Source organism: Astatotilapia calliptera, chromosome 13 (assembly GCF_964374335.1).
Source record: "Astatotilapia calliptera chromosome 13, fAstCal68.1, whole genome shotgun sequence".
NCBI classification, from domain to species: domain Eukaryota; kingdom Metazoa; phylum Chordata; class Actinopteri; order Cichliformes; family Cichlidae; genus Astatotilapia; species Astatotilapia calliptera.
The window spans coordinates 16,532,374-16,550,244 of record NC_137434.1 but is presented as its reverse complement, the minus strand read 5'-3'; the positions used below and the strand labels follow the sequence as shown (position 1 = coordinate 16,550,244).

Below are 17,871 nucleotides of genomic sequence, written 5' to 3'. Positions count from 1 at the left end.
CTGATGCATTTGCATTTATTTTACTAAAACTACCATCCACTGTTGTCCCATGGCACCTAGTGATTTGATTTGTAAATGAGACACAGATGCAAAAGATACACCTAATAGAGACTCATATGTTTTTTGATACAGTTTCACATCAAATTAGTTAAAGTCAGTTAGTGTTTTAATGTAGGTTGTCGTGCTCGTCTCTGTTTTCCTAAAGGAATTCCAAAATCAGAGATGCTGTCCCTTATATACATATTAAAAAAAACTCCTTTGTCTGCAGACAAAGGAAGGTTTAAAAGAAAGAAAGTTTAATTTGATACCTGTTTCTGGAATAAGACACCTTTTCTTGTGTCCACATTTATGTCTGTAGGCCTTAAAACACCTACAATAACAGAGGAAGGACGGCTATATTATATTTTGACCTCATTTCAAGTCAAAGCGTGGCAGTCAGTCACATCACAGGGAGGTCAGTTAGTTCTCGTCATGCACCTCCCCCTGTCACATGATTATACAATATCTTGATGCTTGAGTTGTAGCAACAAGTGCGAAGTTTACATCACCGAAGAAAAGCTTTTAGGCAAGAAGGGGAACCAACGGCTGCTAAACATCTCAGATTCAACCTCTCGTAGGTGATAATAGAAGAGATTTACTGCAGATTTCTTCACCTTCAGACGTTGTTGGGACATTGCTGGAGTTCTTTACGTCCTGTGTGGTCGTCATGCCTTCTTATACAGTTACAATTGCCACAGGGAACCAGTGGTTTGCGGGGACTGATGATTACATCTATATTACACTTGTGGGCACGGAGGGGTGCAGCGAGAGAACGCTCCTGGACAAACCTCTTTACAATGACTTTGAGAGAGGAGCGGTAAGTGATGAAAAACTGCTGCGAAGATGACTGTTTTATTTTTATTTTATATTCATGGATGATGATCACAAACAGCTGATAACTGTATGGTTGATTTTCTAACACTGGAAAATAACTCAAAATGTTAGAAATATTCCAGTGTTAGAAAATCAGCACTGCTCAGTGTTAGTCATTGTTAATCTTCAAAACTAACTGGGTTGCTTTTAAACATATAACACTGTCAAAAGTGTTCATTTAACACCCAACAGTGTTGTATTTAACACTCAGAGTGGACCCATATAGACACTCTCTAGTGTTAATTTAACACTGGAGATTTTGCTGTGTGCAGTGACGGAAACGGAGCCACTTTTATAACCCGATGAGATGATCAGTAGGTTATTAAAGTAGCACCTTTCAAAATTAGAATTACTTTCAGTACAAAACAAAAGGCCCCACAGGACTGAGGTCACCTTCTGCCAACACCTCTGTGCCAAACAGCCATTTTAAGAGCTCAGAGGCCCTGTGCGCTTTGATTAATCTGACCTGTTTTGGCAGCAGTAGGGGGGCATTATGCACTATCAGGGGGGTGGTTTTAATGTTACAGTTGATTGTGGTAAATCTATGGGTATAAATTAAACAATGGGAAATTACAGAAAGTGAATTTTATATTATAAATGTTAAATTTACTCATTTCTAATTTCTTAGATTGCTTAGATTTAATTTTCAGTTCAAATAATATATTAAAAAGGTTTTTCTATTTTGTTTACAGATTATAGATTCAACCCACTTACAAACATGCATATGCTTCTATTTTGTTTTTTTACTTAAAAATGTCCCATATTATATGCTTAGAAATTTCTTTTTCCCCCATTTAATAATAAACTGGCAGTTTTCAGCATTCACTTTTGACGGTAGATGTTGACCACGTTTCAGGTGGACTCCTATGAGGTGAGAGTTGGGGAGAACCTGGGTGATATCGTCTTGGTGAAGATTGAGAAGAAGAAGTACTGGGTGCAAGACGACTGGTACTGCAGGTACATCACTGTCAAGACCCCATCTGGAGACTACTTAGAGTTCCCCTGCTTTTGTTGGCTGGTGAATGACAAGGAAGTGGTGCTCCGAGATGGACGAGGTAGTCATCTCTTGTTTTGTTTGTTTGCCACACAAATCACATGTTTTGTCTTGTTCATCTGTCAACCTGCAGTGGAAAAACGAGTTCCACACTTTTTCTTTCTCTTGTAGCACATCTGCCTCAGGATGATAAGACCAGTCTGGTCAAGCAGCACAGACAGAAAGAGCTGGACGGGAGGAGAAAAACCTACAGGCAAGTTTGCGCTGCATCTCCAGCTTGTTATTGTGAGGTACAGGCAGGCTGATGAGGATGTTTTCTAACAACACTGCTGCATTTTACAGATGGAGAGAGTGGCAGCCAGGCTTTCCTATGAGTATAGATGCTAACAGACACAAGGATTTGCCCCGGGACATCCAGTTTGACAGTGAGAAAGGAGTGGACTTCATACTGAACTACAGCAAGGCGTAAGTGACCCCACTTACAACTGCCTGCAAAGGTGAACGAGTCCCTCAGTATACAGCACAGAGGGAGTCAGTGGAGTTTTAACCCCTGTTTAATGCAAAGCATTCAGAATCAAACGATGGGCTGATGCCTGATGATATGCTCTTTATTTTCTGTACTCAGGGCTAACCAGGAAAAAACCCCAAAACATAAACAGTGGTGTCATTGTCTGTTTATCACCGGAGACATTTGCATTGCGCTTGTAGGCAGACGTGTGAGCTTGCGAGTAGATGCAAACACAAAACAGATCCAAAACACAACTGTTTGCGTCACGAGCAGGGTGAACAAAAATACTCATGCTAATATTATAATCGAATGGCTAAACCAGTTATCCATTTTGAGCTCCAGTTGTTTCTTCAGAAATGCTGCAGCTTTGTGGACAGAAGTAACGTCAAAAAGTGAGCATTGCTGCATCATCAGACGTCGTTTTCTTTTCCTGAAATTATTTTAACAGCAGTGTTTCTTTGATTCTTTGCTCCAAAATACATCCAATTTCAGATTCTTTGGTTTTCTTGAATGTTGTGCATAACGGTGATTGTGATTACGATGATGATTTTCCAGAATAGAGAACCTGTTTGTGAACCAGTTCATGCACATGTTCCAGTCCTCCTGGAGTGACTTCTCTGACTTTGAGAAAATCTTTGTGAGAATCAAAAACACCATTTCAGGTCAGCTTCATCTACACTACATTATACAAACATACTTATATCACATTAAATATTTTAGATATTTCCTCTGAGATTCTGACATGATATAATATTCAGAGTATGTGATGCAACACTGGAAAGAGGATTTCATGTTTGGATACCAGTTTCTGAATGGTTGCAACCCTGTACTGATCCGGAAGTGCAAGAAGCTCCCTGACAAGTTTCCCGTCACTCATGAGATGGTTGCTGTCAGCCTGGAGAGGGAGCTCACCCTGGAGGAGGAAATAGAGGTACACATGGCTATGTTTGTTTCTCTGAATGTAGTGGATTTATCAGTGTGAAAAATTTGTCAGGTTTATGTTGACAGCAGCTACAGCTCTCTTTAAATCTCCCGCTAATGCAGTGGTTCCCAAACTTTTTTTTTGCCAGCCCCCCCTTTATTTTACAAGAAATAATAAAATAAACCACTACCCCCTTTTGAATAACAGAAAAACGAACCGTCTTTATTGTGTTATTATTTTATGTCTATTTTTTTTGACTGTGTAAGAATATTCAACGCTGATGTCAATACATTTTTCAAAAAATGTCTCTCTGTGCAAAATGGGTTTAAAAACATAAACAACTATGTTTTAGTTTTGTGAAAAAGTGAAAAGTGAGTGTCGTTACATTACCATTCAGTTTGAGGGCTACAACAGAAAATTATGTTTATTCACGTGGTATCGGATGGGATTGTTTTAACAAACGAAGGACATTTTTCCTGATAATTATTTTTATTCTCCTGTAACTTTACTGTATAAAGAGCTAAAACCTCCAAAGTTTCAGGAATAGTTAGTCGTTATAAGAAGCGTTCGTGAACTAAAAATCAAGAATGTGGGATACTGTTTGTCCCTGATTTGGAGAGCCCAACGTGTGTTCCTGACGCAGGGGAAACTAATTCTGTCGGGGATACCTACCTTGGCACGACAGCTGCTGTTCTAGTCTTGGGTTTGGAAGCATATCTGGCGATGCTTCAGCCTCTGGTTTGCGTTTGTGTGGGAGCCCCATCAAAAAACCTGTCCATTATGCTAGCAGTGTCCAAGGAGGCGCGCCCTACACTTTGGGAACTAATGCATAATATAAACTGGTGTTCTCCAAAAGCTGATTCTGTTCATCTGGACGTTTTTAGTGGGAGAAACATTTCGTCACTCATCCAAGTGACTTCTTTAGTCTCAGCTGACTGCAGGTTTGCCCAATCTTATAACCAAAAAATAAACTGGTGTTCTCACTCCAGGCAGGTAACATCTACATAGTAGACTACGAGGTGCTAGACGGCATCACTCCAAACTCCACAGACCCCTGCACACTGCAGTACCTGGCAGCTCCGATCTGTTTGCTATACAAGAATGCTCAGAACAAGATCATGCCCATAGCCATACAGGTAAAAAGATGCTCAACAGCAGCAGTTGTGTGTTACGTTGTTTTTAACAGGCGACCATTTCTTCATGCAGCTGAAATTTCAGTTTGACTGAAACTCTTGCTTTTTCATTCCACGCTGGTCTTTTTCAGCTTGGCCAGGTTCCAGGTGAAGACAACCCCATCTTCCTGCCAACTGACGGTCAGTACGACTGGCTGCTGGCTAAGATCTGGGTCCGCTCCAGTGACTTCCACCACCACCAGACAATCACACACCTGCTCCGGACACATCTGATGACAGAGGTGTTTGGTATTGCCATGTTCAGGCAGCTTCCTGCTGTTCACCCTGCATTTAAGGTAAAACTCCAGCTTATTATTAAATGTTATGACTTATTGATTCCTTGGTTTACTGGTTGTCCATCCTTCTCCCAGCTACTCATCCCACACATTCGTTTTACCATCGCAATCAATACCAAGGCTCGAGAGCAGCTCATCTGTGAGTGCGGCATCTTCGACAAGGCGAGTTTGTGGATAATCATTCCTTTAACCTTAATGAATAATGAATTCATTCATTTCTTCACAAATTAAATTTTAACCATTAGAGGAAAAAAATACTCATAACCTTCTCTCAGACACATCATTACGTACAGCTGCTTAACATATTATTGATATTTATTTAGACTCATTCTCTCTGATTGATCTTTCTGAGTTAACTTCAATAATTACCTTCTCCAAACCATCGGCGTGTCTATTAGATCCAATTCATACAAGAATGCTCAAAGAAGCCCTACCATCATTTAATGCTTCAATCTCAAATATGATCAATTGATCTTTATTAATGGGCTGTGTACTACAGCCCTTTAAGGTTGTAGTAATTAAGCCATTACTTACAAAGCTGTGATTTGTCACTTGATCCAGCTGTCTTGGATAATTATGGGCCAGCAGCCAGAGGTGTGGACTCGAGTCACATGACTTGGACTCGAGTCAGACTCGAGTCATTAATTTTATGACTTTAGACTTGACTTGAAAAAATGTTCTAAGACTTGTGACTTGACTTGGACTTTTACACCAATGACTTGGGACTTGAATTGGACTTGAACCGGTTTACTTGAAAAGACTTGATATTTTACCCCAAATATAAAATTTAACATGCATATTATATAGAGATTGAAAATGTGACGTCATTCACGGGTAGAACCGCAAAGGATTCTGGGAACTCGTGGCAAGCGGTACTAGCGCACGCAGGCTTTCAATTAAAATCAGTTACACAGCGATAAAAAGAAACACAAAAATGTCAAGAAGCTGTTGTATTATTAACTGCAATAGCCGGTCGCATGACAGCCACGGGAAGCCGACGGGTAAAGAGATCGGTTGTTATCGGATTACGTCGTTGAAGAGAAATTGTTCAAGCCATGTTTCCAAAGTAACAAAGATGCGACGGATGGCCTGGATTGCAGCCATTCAAAGATCAAATATAACATCCCAGAACCCTCCAGCTCACAGGTTAGTCTGCTCCAAGCATTTACACGAAGGTCAGTGTTTTTTAGTAGTTAATACGTCATTTTCATAACATAATTGGTGATATAGGTTACAAGCAAGTCTGGCGCTGAACAGAAATTGTCGCGCTATGCTCCTTTATTTATTGTGCATAAATAGTGAATTGTCCTGACACAATATTGCGTTTCGCTTCTGTTATTATGGTACATTGACAAAAACATATGCTTTTATTCACAGGATAAAACAGGTTTTTTGTATCACTAATTGTCCAGTACGATTACAGCATACAATATTGTTGTCACTGCTACATTTCTGTGATGCTACCAGAAATTATTTCCACTGCTAATTAATTACCGTTGAGCTCAAAGGTCCTATTAATAAACGGTTAACGAATGTATATTTATGACGACGATTTGTGAGACTGGTAAACTTATGATACGTACGATGGTCTTTCGTTCTACTCGGTGCATTTCAAGGTCCTGCACCCATCCGTCGGTAAACTGTACCTGGGCTTGTTGCAGTGACCGGAAGTTACTAAACTTCATGAGTGTATGCACTCACTCCAAGAAGCGTATGATTATAAATATACATATAAATATGCTACGATGAGATAGCTGACTTCATCTAACTAGCAAATGTTGTCCAGGCTACGTTGGTGATGCAGTTCTTTTTAATGTGTATGATATTTTTGTCATGCGATTTTAAAGCTGGTCCTACAACCGCATCCAAGAATAACATGCAGCTTATCTCAGAACTGTCGGTGAAAATTATTCTTGGAGCTAGGTTTAATTGAGCTGCATTTTAAAGAGGTGCAATTTCACAATTTGTGTATATTTTCTAAGTTCACTATTTTGTCATGTGTTGAGAAAAACACAGATTTTAAAATTACATGGTCTAATATTTACATTTAGCATATAACTGCAACATTATTTTTTCGTTTTTTTTTTTTTTAAAGACTCGAAAGGACTTGAAATTCAAAGTTTCAGACTTGTGACTTGACTCGGACTTTTACACCAGTGACTTGAGACTCGACTCTGACTTGCCTGACATTACTTGAGACTTGACTTGAGACTTGAGGATAAAGACTTGAGACTTACTTGAGACTTGCAAAACAATGACTTGGTCCCACCTCTGCCAGCAGCTAACTGGGCTATTACAACTAACTAATCGTCTGCAGAGTAATTTTTGTGCTCATCACAGCACAGAAATGGCTTTAGTGAAGATCAAAGCCGATTTTTTTATGGTCTCTGACAGTGGACTCCTCTCTGTGCTTGTACAGCTAGACTTCAGTGCAGCGTTTGATACTGCTGACCATAATATTGTATTCCCTTATGCAGTATCATTCAAAGGCATAGCATGCATAGCACGCAACTCTATTCGTGAAGCCAGATAACACACTAATTAGGTAAACTGGAGGAATGTCTTTCTCACGGCGATATTCGCCGGTGTATTAATGGAATGGACCCAAATGCAGAACACAGGAGGAGACAGTACTGAGGAGGGAAAATAAACAGACGACCTGACAAAGACAGAATGACAATAGACAGACTAAATACACACAGGAGGTGATCAGGGGAAGTGGAAATACATGAGGATACACCTGACACAGATGAACATCGTGACACCACAGGGGAAGTAAAACAAAATACATGGAACATGGACACAAGACTTTCAAAATAAACAGTAAACATGACAAGACGTAGACCTGACAACTAACACAGAAGACAAGAACAGACTCACAGAAGGGGGCATAGAAACCTAAACTAGAATAAAACTCAGCTAAATCCTAACTAATAATGACAACACAAGAACTAAGCATATATTCAATACAATATAAGAATATAAATCACACAGGTGACTCAAAATGCTGGGTCACAGCCCCAGCACCTGACAGTCTTAAAGATTTAAAGACCTGGATGACCTCTAAATTACTGCCTCTATATTCAGATAAAACAGGGGTCATTGTAATTGGCCCTAATACCCTTTACTTAATCTGGATGACATTATTTTGGCCTCCAGTGAGGAATCTTGGTGTCATTTCTGTCCACCAGTGCACATATTATACAAATATTTAGGACTGCTTTCTTGTGCACAACATCTCTAAAATAAAAAAACATCCTGTTTTGGAGTGATGCTGAAAAACTAGTTCATGCATTTATTACTTCCAGCCTGCACTATTGTAACTGATTCCTATCATGATGTCCTAAAAACTCCCAGAAAAGCCAACAAAGGCTAGAAAGAGATAGCATATTTCCCACATATTGGCTTCTCTTCATTGGCTCCCTGGTAAATCCAGAACTCAATTTAATGTCCTTGCCTTCACATAAAAGGTCTTGAATAATCAGGCGTCATCTTATCTCAGAGATCTCGTAGTACTGTATAGACCACTTTGCTCTCAGACTGCTGGTCTATTTGTGGTTCCTATGGTATTTAAAGGCTTTCAAGCCCCTCTGAAAGCAAACCCAGTCTCTCAACAAACAAACTTAACTGGATCTTCCTTTATTCGCAAAACACTGAGGCTTAGCTTAGCAAACAAAAATCTAACTAACATAGTGAAATAATGAAGTAGGGAATTTAGCAAAAGTGCATTCCTATTGAAGACTGAAAGTTAAATTTGCTTCAGTTTAAATAAGGATGATGTTCTGCATCCTCATAAAGGCGAATGCAACAGGCGGAGGCGGTCACGTCCAGATGGTTCAGAGGGCTGTGAAGACTTTGACCTTCAGGTCTCTGTGCTTCCCTGATTTGATCAAGTCCCGTGGTGTGGACAGTAAGGAGGAACTGCCCACCTACTTCTACAGGGATGATGGCTACAAGGTGTGGGAGGCTACCAAGAGGTGAGGAATGACTTTTTAAAGTTTTAGCACAGAGCACTGAGAAAGGAGTGAGGGCAGTTGTAAGAAAGAACAAACAGCGAGAGGTGTAGGAAGATTTCTACCCTTGTGTGTGTGTGTGCTTCAAATAAGAGAAGTTACAGCATTTTTTTCCCTCTGTACGTGACATGACATCCGTTTTCTTCCCCACAGGTTTGTGTCTGATGTTGTGAATATTTATTACACAAGCGATGAGAGCGTGCAGGGAGATGAAGAAATCCAGGCCTTTGTTAAAGATGTGTGCAGCTTCGGTATGCAGGACCTGGATTACTGCGGTAGGTAGAGGAGTTGTTTTGCGTGAGGTTTCTTTTGCTAATGCAGCATCGAGCAAAATACACCACCCAACCATCCATTCAGACTTTTTCTCAAGGAGAAAAGATGCTTGCTCTCCTACTCTGGTGTTTTCTGGAAGACGGGTATGACAGGAAACAGACAGCATTATGAATTCAAATCTGCTCTCTTATGGATGAATAGTTTAAGGGTGAAGGAGGGAAGCCACAGCAGTCTGATTGTGTCACTCCCTGAGTCCTGATGTTGTAATGCTTCTGCATTTCACCACGCTTGTCTATTCTGAGTGCAATGTGCAGAGATAGACTTGCAAAAGAAAAAAGCGGTGGAAAAAAAAAGAAAGAAAAAAGCTTGGAGCTCATTTTGTCGATTCTATGTTCCCACTTTCGTGCATAGAGTTTCCCAAGTCCGTGAAGACACGCGAGGAACTGATAGAGTACCTGACCGTTATTATCTTCACTGCCTCAGCCCAGCATGCAGCTGTCAACTTCGGACAGGTAAATGGAGGCGTGTCTAGAAGTGGAAATTCATTGATTTTTAAGTCAAAAAGTACCTACTTAAAGTAAAAAATGTCAGAAATATTAGAAAAAAACACTTGCTACTGCAGAAGTTTCATTAATACAGAAAAACGTTTTTGTACACTGTTCCTACTGAAGCATCAGTGTGTGCATTTAAAACCCGCAGCAAAGTTTTCCTGCTGCAGCCGATTGAGGTGAAACTAGTGGTGACTACGTTTCCTACAGCAGTGGTTGTTACTCTTTTTGGTAAAAAATAACGCCCAATAAACACAACAACATTAACAAGCACACACATTTCGAGCACACACATTCTGTAGACATAGATATAGACATGAAAACTTGATGATTTTTTTTTTGAAGTTTTGTTTTTTATTTCTCTTGTTATTTCAGTTATATTTGCATGTTCGAAATAATTCTATCTATCAATAATATTTAAGCTTAAGCTATCCTAAGAGAGTGGGCAGCCAAGAGAACTAAAGGTCACATAAGGTCGGCAGTTCGATCCCTGGCTTCTGCTAATCATTTGGCATGATACTGCATCCACTGTGTGTGTGTGTGTGTGTGTGTGTGTGTGTGTGTGTGTGTGTGTGTGTGTGATAGATACAGTAAAGCTATGAATCTGTGAGTGAATGTGGCTTTTGTCAGGGGACATGTGGCAGTAACTTCACCCTGAGAGAATTATGTTTTACATGGTAATTGAACCTATAACTCCCTTTATTCTCTTGTCATCCATGTGTTTTCAGTATTTTATATATGTATATTTATATTTGTATGGGGTCTGCCTACAAAAAGTCTGTTTAATATAAAATCTTAAACCTTTTATGCAGCTATTAATTCCACATGTAATATGCGGTGCAGTATTTTCTTATGAAATCTAAAAGTAAAATTAGAAAGCAGAAGAAGGTGAAAGATTTTGCTCGGTATTAAATCTGGTTCTTTATATTCTTCAAAGCTGGCCCTGCTTTATACAGGCCTTTATTATTAAAGTACATAAAACAATATAATCAGAAAATAAGTACTAAGAATATATATTTATTCTTTAATATTTATTCTTTAACATCAGACTTGTACTGTTGTACAGCACTTGGGTAAATGCACACACTGTATCTTTGTGTACATTGTGTAGTATGACTGGTGTTCCTGGATCCCCAATGCTCCATCTACCATGCGGAAACCCCCACCCAACAAGAAAGGTCTGGCCAATGTGAATTTGATCGTTGAGAGCCTTCCTGATCGCGGGCGCTCCAGCTGGCACCTGGGGGCCGTCTGGGCCCTCAGCCAATACCAAGAGAATGAAGTAGGAAAAGCACACAGACAACCGTTCGAACACTTTCAAATCTCAGCACAGACACACCTCCAAAACAATCAAAAGTTTGATACATTTGGTACATTTCTCATTTCCCAAGATGCTCTCCTCTGCTTCAGAATGTACTTCTTTTTTCCTTCCTTTTTCCTTGTGGCCTTCCTCCAGGCTAAAAAACCTATCACATCTCACTCTTTCTGCAGTTGTACCTGGGAATGTATCCTGATGAGCACTTCACAGAGAAACCGGTGAAGGATGCCATGGCAAAGTTCAGGAAGGAGCTGGCAGAGATAACCAGCTCCATCAAGAAGAGGAATGAGGGAAAGAAGCTACCATACTACAACATGTCTCCTGACAAAATCCCAAACAGTGTTGCAGTTTGAGAATTCAACAAGACTAATTTAGTGGAGAGGCTCATACTTATACATACAGATTGAAGATTGATGATGTTACCGAGCTGTCCAGATATGCTCTATGTTACCTATGATTGGGATATTTCTGTGGAAGCGGTTTCTTTTTAATCTTGTGCATCTTGAAAAATCGGAATATTTTGAAGGTTTTTATTGTAATAATTCAAGAAGATAAACTTTCATATAATCTACATTCATTATACGTAAAGTGAACATTAAAAAAACGCTTTAATTATGCTGGTTATGGTCAAAAATCCAGGGTCCCAAATTATTTGAATATTTCCTGAAATGAATCAAAATTGCTGAGGTGTTTTTGACAGCAGCTTTTAGCTTGTGTTCCTTTTTGAGTCCGGTGTTTCTCATCTAACTGTGACTATATACCCCACACATTCTCTCTGTAGTCCAGGTCAGGTGAGCTGGTTGGCCAATCAAACACAATAATAATAATAATATGGTCAGAAAAAACATCTGGTAATTATTTTGGCACTGTGGGCAGATGCTAAGCTTCATGCCGGAAAATGAAATCAGTATCTCCATAAAGCCTCTCAGCAAAAGGAAACGTGAAGCTCTAAAGTATCCTGGTAGATGCCTGTGTTGACTTTGGACTTGATGAATCTCAGTGGACCAACCACCAGTAACAACCAGCACCTCGCATCATCACAGATTCCAGAAAGTTCACACTAGAATTCAAACACCTGTGCCTCTCCAGTCTCGTACTTTGATAGAAAATGTACTTCATCTGAAATAAGCAGCAGTTCACTTCCTTCTCTCCTTAGCTCATGTAAGATGCTTCTGACAGGAATGACCTGATGTTACGGATGTGGGTCCTTTCCTAAGGATGTCTCTCCTGCAGTCCTTGTGAAGTTCTCCCAAATTCTTGAATCGACTTCTCCTGATAATCCTCTCAAGGCTGCTGCTTGTGCACCTTTTCCCTGTCCAGTCAACTTCCTGCTGTTATGCTTTGATACAGCGTCTGTGAGCAGCCAGCCTTTTCAGCAGTGTGGCTCTCCTTTAGGAGGGTGTTGGCAATCTTCATCTGGACAACTGACCAATCAGCAGTAGAACTACACCGCCGAAGATATGTTGTTTAATCATTATGTTTGAATAGTAATTTATGCAAGCAATATTCTAATTTGTGAGAATTAGTGTGTGATTAATATAGAATATGTGAAAGTTTACCTTTTTCAATCACAAAAAAAAAGTTTTTGAGAGTTATTTTTTAAAGATCCACGGGTACATATTGTGTTGCCTTCATTCACTCAAACGATGGTGTCTTTCCTCATCTTGCCCTTGCATAACAATTACTTAAGAGGTTGAGAGAAGGTGACAAACCGTGTTTTCTGCTATATGCTGAATGTGAAGTTTGTATTTCTGTCATAGAAAAGTTTTAGGGCAAGATCATTGAGCGGCGAGCTGAACGTTTCTGTCGCTGGCATTACAGCTTCTGGCTAAAGAGCTGATTTCAAAATGATTTGCAGCTTATTTGGGTGAAAATAAATTAAAGTGCTACAGCGCAACGCCCTTTGAAATGTTTTTAATTATCCATTAAGACTGTATTTGTCCCTGCTTGTTTTTTTTTTTTAAAAGTCACAAAGTTTTAAAAGTCACTTAATTTTTTATTTGGTTGTTCTTTTAATTACTACATATTTTGTTCAAACGTGGGAAATTAACTGAAAGCACATCAACATTTTTCATAAAAACAAAAAAGTACATTTTACCAAATTCTTTACAGTTACTATTTCAAAGCAAATTCACAGACAGACTTGCGGAATGGTATAAGACAGGGGAACAGTCATATATGTTCAAGTCCAGTCAGTAGTAAACAAATGTAGCTTTTATGCAAGTTACACTAGTCCCAGACATGATCAAATTTTAGTCACCAGGTAATCAACAGACAGCCTAAAATAGTGAGGCTGAGAAGAGTCTCAGTTGATGTTCTGCTCCGTGGGATTATGGACGTAAAGGGTGAGTGACGCAAAGACGGTAAAGAGGATAAGATGTTCAGAGAGGAAACAATCCAAAGCCATCACACTAGAACAAAACTCCTCTCATATTTCATTGAAGGAGCCAGCTCCTATGGGTAGAAAGTAAAAAGACACCACAATCAATTTAAAAACTAAAAAAGGACTGAAGCTTTGAGCAACTCTATTATCTGAATGACTACATGCAAAACAAGGGCTGAAAATAATTTTCTTCTATTAGTGTCTGGGAAGAAAAATTAAGTGTAAGTTGCATAAAATTCACTAATGAAAGGGTCTTTTTTGTGTGTAAATGAACAAAAATATGCTGTTTTCAGTTAAAAATAAATACAACACAATATAAAGAAAGTAATTTTCTATCCAGAGGACATCCTGGACTTTAAACACCGGTACATAATTGCAGAACAGAACATCAACAAAAGGGTAATTGCACTTTTTAAAAAATAAAATCTGTCTAATTGCACTGAGCCTCCCGGGTACTGAAGAATCTGAGATGGTTCTCATTACTAGGTCTTAATCCAACTTGACACATAACAAGTCCCTCGGCTCATTTATGTATTAAAATTATATTAAACTCCAGATCTCAAGTCTCCGTGGGGCATATACATAAATACAGTATGCAAATAACACAAAACAAAAAAAAACCCAAAGCGCTTTATTGCTGCTGCTGAGCAGTAATTGTCAGGTACGTTGTTGGACCATCATTGTTCACAGACAGTATACTGGTATCAAATACAGTTTTTGAAAAATGTGTGTGTTGCTGGAATGGCTGTAAGGCTCAACATGAGCCTGGGCATTGCTGTGCTCTCACATAGACAAACGCACTTACAATGACTGTGAGCCCCCCCCAGAAAAAACACCCACTTCAACCTGAGAAATCAACCGCTGCCCATCTCAGGCTGCACCTTCACTTTAACACCAGCAGATGGCGGTACAGTCAGCTCCTCAAAAAGCAATGATGCACATCGACTCTGTCACAGCCATAAATAAGCAGCTGTATTGCATTGATTTTATTAAAAGAAACTGAGTTTTTCTGAACGTAATGAGCAGCAGTGAAATGTTACACTGACTTCAAAGTCATTCTTAATGCTTAACTGTGGAGTAAACGTGGCAAAAAAAGGTGTTTTTTAAGCCAGAAATCAGTTGGCTGTCTTGTGATCGAATACTAAAGTAGACCAACATGTAAGAGAGCGAAAACAAATAAAATACACTTACACCGAGTACTCATCTGAAATGCTCACTAAGAATCCTTTCACACTTCCACCTTAATCTTGCTTAATTAAGTGAAAAGATTAAGTGTGGCTGGATTGTAACCATGCAAAAAAACAGGGTAGGAGCTAAAGCATGTTTCTTTTTTGTAGTTAAAACCTTTGGTTAAAGTTCAGTGGACAAACTGAAAGTAGGCAGCTGTGGATTCCTCGAGGCTTGTCCCATGGCTAAGCAAGCGAGTTAACATGTTAAAAACTGTAAATACCTATTAAAAACAAACAAACAAAGAAAACAAAACACAAGCGCGACGTTGTTTATGCCCGAAGGGCCTCATTATGATCGAGACAAAGCGCAATTTCCCAGTAAAAAAATGATTTTTTTTTTTCATTTTATAAATTTTTTGAAATCATTTTTAAAAAGATTACATTCTCAAAGCCTTCAGAAAGTTCACCATGGGGTACAGAAGTCAAGTGGCTAGATTTTCCATCATCTGAATCAAAGTTATGCAACTGACGTCGTTCAAATGACTCATTTTTTTTAACCCCAAATCCTTTTAGTCATCCACAGAAGGATTAATCTTTAAGCATATGTTGCACTTGAAGAAAAGTTTGTTTGCTCTCCCCCATTTACAACGTACAAGATACAAGAAAAAAAAAAAAAGAGGGGGCAATGAGAAGAAGGGGTGGGATGTGCTTTGGGGACTAAAAAATAAAAAGTGCTTTGATGCATCTTCGGATCCAGGTCTCGCTGGATCCAGACCGCGTGGAGCTGACAGACCGCAGAGATGGCAGTATCTGGAATGTTCCAGAGATCTTGATGCATGGCGCTACATACTGATCCATGGCAGGTTAGCCCGACACTCACAGGAGGTAAAAAAAAGAACAGATTGATCAAAACCCACAAACAAACCACACATCGGGGACCTGTAGACCTCCAGAGCCTTTTGCAAGTCCATTCTTTTCAGTCCAGCTCTCCCAGAGGTGTACATTAAAGAGTCTGTGTGTGTGTGTGTGTGTGTGTGTGTGTGTGTGTGTGTGTGTGTGTGTGTATACAGAGTGGTTTGCACCAGGCCTCTTCCAACATTTACAGAAGTTAGTGTAAAGAGTCTGTTCCTGGGAAAGGAAAAGATGCAGGTGGAGGGAGGAATACAGTGTGATAGGAGGAATGTAGGCAGAGGGAAGCTCATGGCCTCTCTGTCTTTGTGGATGGAGTTTAGGGAGTATAAGGTGATAGTGGAGGACGTGGGTCATTCTGGCTTCAGGGAAAAGGGTACGGTTGTTCCTCAGTGACCGATCACGACTGTTCCTCTCCTCTGCGGGCCTGTTTGGGTGTGGAGTATGTGCACGACAACCAATGGCACAGACTCTGTTGTCAGACATGAAGCACCTCCATACTGTAGTCCTCTGTTTCCGTGTACTGGGAGGAGTTTGTGTCTGACAGATTGGGGGCCAGAGCCTCTTTGTTCTCCAGACTCGGCTCCATTAGGGGGGGCTTCTCCAGTGGATACTTTTTATATGTCTCTGGACGGTTCTGCACATATATGACCCGGTTATACGCCTTGAGTCTCCTCCATAGATGGATGTAGACTTTGCACTGGACGTACATGAAAACCAGTCCACCTGTAAATCCGATGGCCACCACCACAAGCTTGGTCCAGAAAGGCCATTCCAGGATTCCTGAGGAACAGAGAACAGACAAAAAATAAATAAATACATAAATATCAACAAGTGGACAAGTCAAACACAGAGAAGACTGTTTATAAGCTGCTGCAAATTCATCACATTTCAGTGAATTGTTCAACAGATCATCCTTTAACTAGAATATGCATTAGCAGTGAGGATATCCGCTGCAGGAAACTGTGTCTCCCATTCCTCTATACTGCAAATAGACACTATTATTACAAATTGCCCAGTGTGCTCTACTTTTTCAAACAAGATCTTAACAATTTACTGATAGAGATTTGCCTTTTTTTAAAAGTCAAATTTGTATAGGATTAAAGTCAAAGTCCTGAGCATGGAGAGACGCATGAGATAGCGAGCATCCTGTCATATTTCTATGGTAATGCAATGTGGGTGGGGCCAGTCAATGGGATAAAAGTCAATTATTAAGTTATCTTTTCAGATATGCTATATTGTTTGCATTGTGGCAGCTGACACTAACATTTAGTTTATTGTGCATTAATTTACACACTGCTCAAAAATGTGAAGGAAATTAAGGAAGCAGAAACCACTGTGATTTCACCTATTCTGGCATAAATGAAACTAACAGGTGCAATGGAGAGGCAACAACAAACAAGTCAACCCCCCAAAAAAGGGGAAGCATGAGTAGCCACAATAGTTGTTGCTCCTCAGAAAAAGGTGCAGGTACCAGGTGTGCTCCTGGGTTGAAGCCCTTATACGGCCCTCTCTAGCTCTCCGTGTGCAATGGCTCATCTCCTCCACACTGTTGAGACTTCAGATATTTAAGTAACTAAATGATCTGAAATTCTTATCTGGTTCTACAACCTATACACATCTCTCAGCTGACTGCTTTTTAGAAACTCTCTTATATTATTATATCCATATTACCCATCCATACTGCAGTGCAGACTTTTCACAATTTACAGACATGGTGTTCAAAATTGAATTGCCCAATTAGACGAACAGAAACAAAGAAACAGGGGGATAAATGGTGGCACCCTGCTGCAACATTTCTACTTCATGATAGGCTGGGAGCCTTTGGTACAAAAAATGAACAAACAAATGACTCTTTTAAAAGTGGAAACACTGCCAAAAAAGGTGCATCTGTCTATGCAAAACGCTTAGCATTAATGTGATATGCAGTTAATTAGGCAAAGTACATTTCTGTAACTCCAGGGGTAATTATAACACCCTTGCAAAAAGCAGAAATCAAAGAAGAGGATATAAATTAGCAATTTCTGGTACATATAAATATTTGTAATAAGCCTCAGTGCTCTCTAAAACAAATAATAAGAGGCAGCGAAAGTACTCAAAAATGCCCGAAACCCATCCGTTTCTTCATATTGGCTACCATAACAGCTAGTTTAAGATATAAAAGTGCCTCATATGAGGAATGCCAATTCAAAGAAGGCAAACATAATATAACCAGTGTGGTATTAACTATGCTGGACAGAGATGTCAGGGGCTTTCTATCTAGCATTATGAGAAGCGATTAATGTGTCATTTGTTGTGTGAGAATATGTCAGCGAGGTTCATTTTAATCAAAGCCTTCAGCCACAAAGTATAACACAGAAAATAAATCACAGCATGTTCCTCAGCTTTGTCTGTCTGTGTTCATTAGGCGGAAACATTCAGGGAGGTGGTGTGAATATAACCAGCCTTAAAGGA

At 39.7% G+C, this 17,871-nt stretch overlaps 2 protein-coding genes across 6 annotated transcripts in view; one reads left to right on the top strand and one right to left on the bottom strand.

Moving 5' to 3' along the window:
* The first annotated feature begins 297 nt into the window (after positions 1 to 297).
* On the top strand, positions 298 to 12,853 carry alox5a (arachidonate 5-lipoxygenase a). Its single transcript, XM_026190769.2, has 14 exons — positions 298 to 856; positions 1,769 to 1,967; positions 2,078 to 2,159; positions 2,249 to 2,371; positions 2,970 to 3,076; positions 3,173 to 3,345; positions 4,326 to 4,472; positions 4,601 to 4,804; positions 4,880 to 4,966; positions 8,603 to 8,781; positions 8,971 to 9,092; positions 9,502 to 9,602; positions 10,750 to 10,920; positions 11,130 to 12,853. The coding sequence occupies exons 1-14, from the start codon at positions 707 to 709 to the stop codon at positions 11,307 to 11,309; spliced, it is 2,025 nt and encodes a 674-aa protein (XP_026046554.1). The 5' UTR covers positions 298 to 706; the 3' UTR covers positions 11,310 to 12,853.
* Positions 12,854 to 12,931: 78 nt separating this feature from the next.
* The window catches only part of marchf8 (membrane-associated ring finger (C3HC4) 8), a 91,761-nt gene continuing 86,821 nt past the window's right edge, over positions 12,932 to 17,871 (bottom strand). For all 5 annotated transcript variants that reach the window (XM_080288201.1, XM_026190772.2, XM_080288203.1 and 2 more), the window contains one exon: positions 12,932 to 16,200. In XM_080288201.1, the coding sequence (XP_080144327.1) occupies positions 15,896 to 16,200 (305 nt within the window). In that variant the 3' untranslated portion in view covers positions 12,932 to 15,895. The remainder of the gene's footprint in view (positions 16,201 to 17,871) is intronic.

What these genes read in the sequence shown, in the direction of transcription:
- alox5a (XM_026190769.2), top strand. Translation starts at nt 707, where the DNA reads ATGCCTTCTTATACAGTTACAATTGCCACAGGGAACCAGTGGTTTGCG. An exon ending in ATGACTTTGAGAGAGGAGCG is followed by an intron (nt 857 to 1,768) that starts GTAAGTGATGAA and finishes ACCACGTTTCAG; the next exon opens with GTGGACTCCTATGAGGTGAG. An exon ending in CTGTTCACCCTGCATTTAAG is followed by an intron (nt 4,805 to 4,879) that starts GTAAAACTCCAG and finishes TCCTTCTCCCAG; the next exon opens with CTACTCATCCCACACATTCG.